At 36.0% G+C, this 7,730-nt stretch overlaps 1 protein-coding gene across 1 annotated transcript; it reads right to left on the reverse strand.

Annotated features, from left to right (window-relative positions):
- LOC103717657 (cycloartenol-C-24-methyltransferase 1-like) lies at nucleotides 1–7,180 on the reverse strand. The gene is made up of 13 exons (XM_039121834.1): nucleotides 7,073–7,180; nucleotides 5,730–5,830; nucleotides 4,722–4,788; nucleotides 2,770–2,843; nucleotides 2,561–2,645; nucleotides 2,410–2,465; nucleotides 1,688–1,742; nucleotides 1,526–1,573; nucleotides 1,182–1,265; nucleotides 877–1,077; nucleotides 663–788; nucleotides 466–563; nucleotides 1–332 (listed from the first exon to the last, which is right to left on the reverse strand). Exons 2-13 carry the CDS (start codon nucleotides 5,810–5,812, stop codon nucleotides 281–283), a joined length of 1,029 nt encoding a protein of 342 aa, XP_038977762.1. The 5' UTR covers nucleotides 5,813–5,830; nucleotides 7,073–7,180; the 3' UTR covers nucleotides 1–280.
- Nucleotides 7,181–7,730: the final 550 nt, after the last annotated feature.

Genomic DNA, 7,730 nt, shown 5'->3' on the forward strand with positions numbered 1-7,730 from the left:
TGGAAAAGGAGTTCTATGGCCATATTGCCACGACCTGTCTTCATTCTATGGCACCCAAAGACGTACAACACTAACAAAGCCCTTGGTGGAGTAACAAGAGCCAAAAGAACATATACTTGATAGAAGCAATTACAGAAGACCACAAGATGGCAAGCTAACATAATATTCAGCAACCATAAGGAAGAGGAAAAGGAAAAGGAAAACATATATAGATAGAATCATGGCAAATCCCCCGTCGTTAAGTAGCAGCCATGGCTGACGAAGCTGCTCCACGAAATTATCAAAGGGGCTTCCGGGCAAGGAAGAAGTACATCGGGGTGAAAATTTCTTTCCTGCATCCATCAGTTTTATATATTATCTCACTTGTAACCGCCACGAATAAGGGGGGCAAACACTAATGCACAGGAAGATTGGGAGCATCCAGAAATTACAGCAAGTAAACTGCAAAAAAAATATTTTACTTACCTTCCACCTTCCAGAAGCCCTTCAGCAGCCTTTTCCAGCAATGATGATACTCTCCCACTTCCCGCCGGAGCAAGACGCAAAAATTCTAGTGTCTTAAGCTACAGAACACCAAAATGAACAATATTTAATGACAAGCAAAAAGAAAGAAGAGGAGGAAAGAGATATGGAACAAGTAGTGTCGTAGTGATCTCAATTACCATAGTTTTGATAATGAAACGTCCAACAGCAGTCATTTGAAAGCTTGATATGGAGAACTGACTCGGATCCAAGGACGAATACCATGGCACAGGAGAATCTAATGCAAGATCCTTCTCCCATACGACCTGTGAAAAAGCAATTGCGTACTAGAGTCTCACATACCTTTTTATAGAGGAAGCATTAAGGACCAATATATGCAGTGTAATCTTTTACCTCAAATCCAGCAAGCCTTAAGGCTTCAAGGCATTGGTTTACAGTTCTTATGTCAGGGCGACCACTACCAAGCTCGATTAGAGCCTTAATTTTCTGATGACTTTCATTCGTCGGATCAAAGTGATCGGTCATTAACCCCTCATAGGCCGCAAAACACTGGCCAGGCTTCAGTACTCTTATAATCTCCTTATAGCAGCCAAGCTGGAACGAGCAAAAAGGCATTAGAAATATTTGAAGAAGGTATGATACAATCAAAAGATAAGCTATTGGAAACATGTACACAAGCATTTAAATCGGCAGATTACCGCATCTGGTGCATGACATGTTGCTTCTATAGCATATATCGCATCAAAAGTGTTATCGGAGAATGCCATTTTCATGAAGTCGGCCTGCATATATGAGAAGTGAAGAGTATGGAGGACATGAAGATTATCCTAAATATTAACCAAGCATACTGAATTATATTTCTATATAATAATACCTCTAACTATAGAGGTTAAAGACATTTGAAATTCTAAATTAGACCTCTAAATGAGAGAAATCGGCAATAATTTTTGCAAAGACAGACAGATATATAACAGAATATATACAACCCCAGAAATGGAAAAATAGTGATACAAAAGAGAAAAGAAAAAAAAGCTACATGTACCTCAACGAAGTTGCAAGACTCACTCAATCCTGCTAGCTGGTTTAACACCTGTGGATTGAACACTGTCAGTCAGTAAAGGCTTTCTATCAAGTCTCAAATGCATGTTGATATTAAGAAAGACAAATAGGTATTAGAATATTTGAGATAGAAAGTGTTAACAACCTTGCCTCTTGATATCTGGTACTCGTTGTTGTTCAATCCGGTAATGGATGCCAAGCTGCAACAGTTCAATATGAGAAGTTATCATAGCTATTCTCTTCTTGTTTTTCTTTTTTTCCGGTAGAAGGGAGGTAAATTGCATTCAATAATTTCTAAGATAAGTACATCCATAACTATTTGGATTTACAAGATGTAATAGATAAGCAGGAAGCCTTGTTGATCCATTGTATAGAAAATAACAAAGACCACTTATCTGAAATAATGAACGAACACATCACACCCCAGTAGAACCTTTCAAATTACCCACCTTTTTCTGATCACATTAGACTGCCATTGATTCATCTTAGTAATGGATCAACAGAAATGGTCAGATTATGCAATTTTTTAGCCTTCAATTTTCATTTAAGCATCATATCAAGTTGTATTTACACAACAATTGCATCCACATACTTACCCTAACCTCGTCTTGTCGATGAGCACTTAATGATAGCAGTGTAACATACCTCCTGAAAAATGGGAGGCATGTGACCTGTCCTAGTGCTATCCCTGCCCAAGCATGTTTAACAACAGAATTCTGATAGAATTTGCTGCTCTAATTAAGATATGATTCAAAATAGCTTCTCTGGTAAATGCGACATGATAATTATGCAACAGGATCCATTTTAACTTTAAAATGGAATACAGAAAAACAACTTGCAGAAACAAAATTGAGAAAAAAAAGTTACCTAAATCTAGCAATTTCCCGTAGTGGTCCACCAATTCCACAACCTACATCCAAAACCTGCATTTACAAATATAAAGAAGCATACATTACCTACAAAGCATCTTGCCTACTAAGATTTGCCGTGTAATCACAAAAGGAAAGACAACTAAAACCTTCATTCCCCTTTTCAAGCCTAGTTGTAGGGCAAGAAAATGCTGGTGGCGCTTCATGCTTTCTTGTGATGATTCCCCTTTCCATCTTCATAAACATTATTAAAGTAAATAATTAATTCTAAGCAATTATCAAGAAATGATCCATAAACATAGTGCATATTTTTTCTGATGAAAGATGAATAAATGTCAGTAATTAAAGTAGTGCTAACCGGGGAGCAAAGTGGAAGGATTCTCCCAAGGCATATTCATAGAAGCTTGTTACAAGATTATAGTACTTGCTTACCTGAAATATATCAAATAAATACCAAAAGCATTTAGTTAGACTTTGCAAGGATATGGTCAAAACCACATTGACTGTTTCATGCTGGATTCAAAATTGCAGTTATTCAATGATATAGAAAATGAGTTTATCCTACAGGTTATGATATTTTGAAATCTTTTCCTCAGATTACAGAGAACAAACATTGCTCCTATATTTTCATACAGATTCCTTCACAAGACAAACAAGCATCACGTCATGAGTGCATACTTAGTTAATAATTGACACTGACGCGGACGCCTTTTCTCTAAATCAGAAGTGTTGCATATAGTCTTTTATCCGTAATCAAATATGAAAACCTTAAAACAGAATCCATTACAATTAATCTATGTATCAGTAAAAACTAGAGCAAAAACTTGGCTTTGAAAAACAACTAATTTCATGGTTCATGGACCACATTTATCCCTTCAACTAATCTCAAAAACTGTCAGCTATAGCTGATACCTGATCACAAGTACCTTAGGCTTCATCAGTAAACATCCAAGTCATGACCAAAGTATCCTTACCTATCATACAATATTTGTCCTTATCCTGACATAAAGATCTGTTTAATCAAAAATGAAAGTATAAATAAAAAGTATAAAAACCAGGATTTGAAAGTATAAGAGTCCATATTATATTTGTACACACATACAGTACATACATACACACATACAGTGCCAGGATTTGAAGTACATACATCTACTTTTTATTTTGTTATGAACAAAAATTTCTCATCCAAAAAGTGTTCCAAAAATTATAACCAAACAGAAATTGGAATAACTCATAGCGTAACTATTCCCAAGGGAATAATTTTTGTGTTCCCATTTTTCTTGTTCCCGAATCAAATGCACGCAAAACTTGAGGCATAACTATTCCCACAGGCATAGTTTTTTCTGTTTCTATTTTTCCTGCATAAACAACCATAAACAATCTCTGACATAGGTAGGAGTTATATTTGAAGTGGAATAGCTATAACATATTCCTACTTTAATGTGACTTTTGAAGAGTTGTGGTTGGTTCAGGACTCTTGGATTTATCTTTTTCCAGTATAATAAAAATATGCATACAATATGTCCACACATGGCAGCAAATTCAAGGTGGCCATAGTTTATTTCTTATCTACGGAGTCTAGAAAAGTTCACATAAAACTGCACAATTTAGTAACTTCCTCCTATCCTAGTAAACCGATTTTCAGCGCCAGGCAAGGCTCAATTCCTTCAGATATTTAACTTTTTTTGAGAAAACAGGCATAGCGATAAGATCACAAATTTAACACATGTTTTTTCCTTAATTCTTGTTCTGTCTTTTGTTCTTCGTTTTATAAATTACTGTCATATAGATGGTTTCAGATTTGTCTTATTTTGTGCACATGAGCCATAAAACTAGTTGCTTTGAATTCCTCTAGTCACAAGAATCTTAGAATTAACTTTGGGAACCAGCTTTCCATGTCAATTTTTCTTCAAACTTTTATTTCCTGCATCAGATCAGGCATATCAGATCTCTGTTCCTCTACGGCGTCAGATCTTATGTATTGCATAAGTACCCTTCCACTTGACAACGCAGTCTTCTACATCCTTCTTTCAATCTTTGATCCTATAAGCCCAAATACCCTTAAAGTAATCTACTTTGTCCATTTTAACCATCTACCTACACAACTTAGGCCAGCAAGTCAACATTCCTATGATCGATACTGTCATTCTACTAGCCAAAGCCATTCATTACCATAAGTAACACTCTAAACCATGGGATCATATTTTTAATGCTGGCAACGAGTTTTATATAAATGATAAAATGAACATAGCTTTGTATTGGAGTTAAATCCAACAATTAAACAAGAAATAAATAGATAAGTTGTCTTACCACGTCATTATAGTTGGCTTTTCTTGTTTCCTCATCCCCTCCAAAATAGCCATGATAGTTCTCATACCTAGGAAAAGAAAAATTATACACAATTAAAGAAAAATAGCAGAAATCAATTTACAGATAATTGCGCTCAGAAAGAACTACATAGTGAACAAATTGTTGAAAACTCCAGGAAAAAACTTCAATAGTCCATCTTTTGTTCACATCATTTTGTGTGTGGATTGTCAAATCAGTAACGGCAGCCACAAGGATATTTTGTTAAAATTATATGGACAGCAAAGATTCAAGCTTGTAAAGTTGAGGAATGCATAGACACCACTAGCAGAAAGGAAGGGCATGAAGAATGCGATTATTGTTTCACTTGTCAAATTCCATTATTGTTTTATAAGCCTAAAAGAAGGAAAATTTAGGCCAGATGCTTCATAAGAAGATTCTGCATGGACCCATGTTATAGGCCAAATAGCAAGGGTCCTTATCACAAACTATTATTCATAAAAGCTACATTAATCCTTGAGAATAATTAAAGAAAAGTACTATTGTACTATTTTACATCTTTTTCCTTTTTCCTTCAACACAGTAGATAAATGTGATCCGTTGTCAAAACTTATGTGGTACAATATGCTTATAACGATAAGATAAAAATGATTCATTATCTTTCGATTTTTTTTTCCAGTTAGATATAGGGGATAAGAGGAAGATTAGAGTGACATCAACACAAGATGACTCCACAACTCAGAAAGATTCCATTTCTCATGCGCTCTTATCGCACCACCGAGAATATTGAGACCCGCTCCTATTGCTTGTCCTCACATGGCGAGAAAAGTCCATGGCATTTTATCAAAAAAAGAAGAAGAAAAGTCCATGGCGAGAAATGCGAGAAACACATGTTTCTATCAAGAAAAGTCCATGGCATTCTCACAGGGATCAATCATACTCATAGCTATCTATGTCCAACACTATTGAAATATAATGGAAGAAAGACAGAGAGCACGGCGAGAAACATACTGCTCCACTGCCGATTGAACTTCCTTCTTGTCGATGCTTCCTCCCACCCCAGAAGCAAAATCCAGAGCTCCTGACTTCGACATCACTGGATCCCGGAAGCACTAAAAAAAAATTGCAAGCCCCAGATCAATTTTTTTTTAAAACAAATTAATTAAAGCTCATCCACTTTTCCAAAGTTGGGAAAAAAAATACAAGGAGAATAAAGGAAAAAAAAATTTTTTTTTTTGAATTTTTTTTTAAGTGTATACTTTTCTAAATACGCGTAATTGCATAAATATCTTTATAGAGTTGCTATTTGTATCTGTATCCTTATAAAATTTTCTTTTTGCGTGTCTACCTGTAATGGTATTTCAATCATTTTAAATGTAAATCGTTTATTTTTTTAACAGCGTTAGGTGGTATGTGTATATATATATTAAAAAAGAAAAGGAGAGGTATATATACAAAATAAGTATTTTACGAGGGTATATATATAAATAAAAAATTTATGAGGGTATTTATACAATTTTGAAAAAAAGAAAAATAGGGATATATATATGCAAAATGAGTATTTTATGAGGGTATATATGTAAATAGAAAATTTATGAGGGTATTTATACAAATTTTTTTAATTTTTTTCTATAATGAGAGAAAATGAGGAGATTAAAAAAATAATAAGAAAGGACAAAAATAATCACATTAAAAAGCAACTGCTTTTTTTTTTTTTTTCTTTTTGCTTTGGAAAGAAGAGGGAGGGAAAAACCCCACCCGCGTAGCGGCCTCCACTGCCCCCCCTTCCAGCAGGGAATGTTCGATGCGGGTAAAAATTTTTTCTCAGATATTTCATGACCCGTGGTCAACCCCACGTGAGTATGTCACCCCAGTGCCAGCTGGACCGGTCCCCACATTTAATCGAACTTGGACCACATTACTGAAAACAAAGCTTTGTTCCAACCATGCTACCACCTTGGTGGCAAGCAATTGTATTTGGAAAAAAAAAAAAAAACATGATGTTGAACATAGATTTCACTAAAAAGACAATGTCGAATGAAAAAAAAAGGACATGGAAAAAAAAAAAACCAAAGCCATATTTTTGCGAGAAAAAACAAATTGATGGAAAAAGAAAGACGAAACAAAAGACTAACAGCCAGACAGCAAACCCAAGCCAACCATATACTAGGATTTTACTTAAAAAAAGAAAGAAAAGGGAAAGAAGAAACGAAGAAATCAACAAAATTCACGAATCTTACATTCTCTCGATTCTTTCAAAAACAAAAGAAAAAAAAAAGAAATAGAAGGCCGGAGAAGAGATAACGGCCTTAAAAAGATCGGATTCGATCGAATGGGCGAAGGCGAGGCCTTACGATTTTTATCGCGTGGAATAGGGAGACGATGGAATCTAAGAGGGCAAGAAAATAAAAATCTCAGAGGAAAGGTGAAGATTTAAACCCAGCCAGGCTTTTCATTTATAGAGAGAAGGTGGCCGCGGGGGGAGGCGAAGAGAGCGGAGACGGGGAGAGAGGGGGCCTCCCAGCCAAATTGTTTATGGGAAATTAATTTTCCACCCTTCCTAAGTCTCCTCTGTAACAAAAAGTCCTTGTTGACTAAATTTAAAATGAGACTTTTCAAACTATAATTTTCGGTCCTTGAGCTCCTTTTATTTAAAAAAAAGCTATCGAAGGCAACGAGGTGAAATCCTTCTGGCTGAAATCGAATGAGAACTCGCCGCGATCATCGGCGATTGATCGAGAAGGAGGGGTGATGCCGAGAGGGAGGATGGATGGGCCTTTTATATGCCAACTCATGGCATTGCTGGAGTCCTAGTTGCCTTCGAAGTCCGGTCCTTGCCGAAGTTAAAAGTCTTCTCCGGGCACATGCCCAAACAGCCAGCCCAAGCCCAGCAGACTGGACCGGACCCTACAGTTACGAAACACCAATCATTAAGGCTCGTTTGGCTCGTGGAAAGTATTTTCCCTCCTAAGAATATGATTCCTAGAAAACAAATTCCTAGGAAGAGAATGC

Source organism: Phoenix dactylifera, unplaced genomic scaffold, assembly GCF_009389715.1.
Source record: "Phoenix dactylifera cultivar Barhee BC4 unplaced genomic scaffold, palm_55x_up_171113_PBpolish2nd_filt_p 001238F, whole genome shotgun sequence".
Lineage (NCBI taxonomy): Eukaryota > Viridiplantae > Streptophyta > Magnoliopsida > Arecales > Arecaceae > Phoenix > Phoenix dactylifera.

Excerpts from the sequence above, each read along its gene's own strand:
- LOC103717657 (XM_039121834.1), bottom strand. The coding sequence starts at position 5,812 with ATGTCGAAGTCAGGAGCTCTGGATTTTGCTTCTGGGGTGGGAGGAAGC. Across the intron at positions 1,743-2,409 it reads CGGGAAATTGCTAGATTTAG|CTTGGCATCCATTACCGGAT; the intron begins GTAACTTTTTTT and ends GAACTGTTGCAG. Across the intron at positions 1,078-1,181 it reads CATGTCATGCACCAGATGCG|CTTGGCTGCTATAAGGAGAT; the intron begins GTAATCTGCCGA and ends TGCTCGTTCCAG.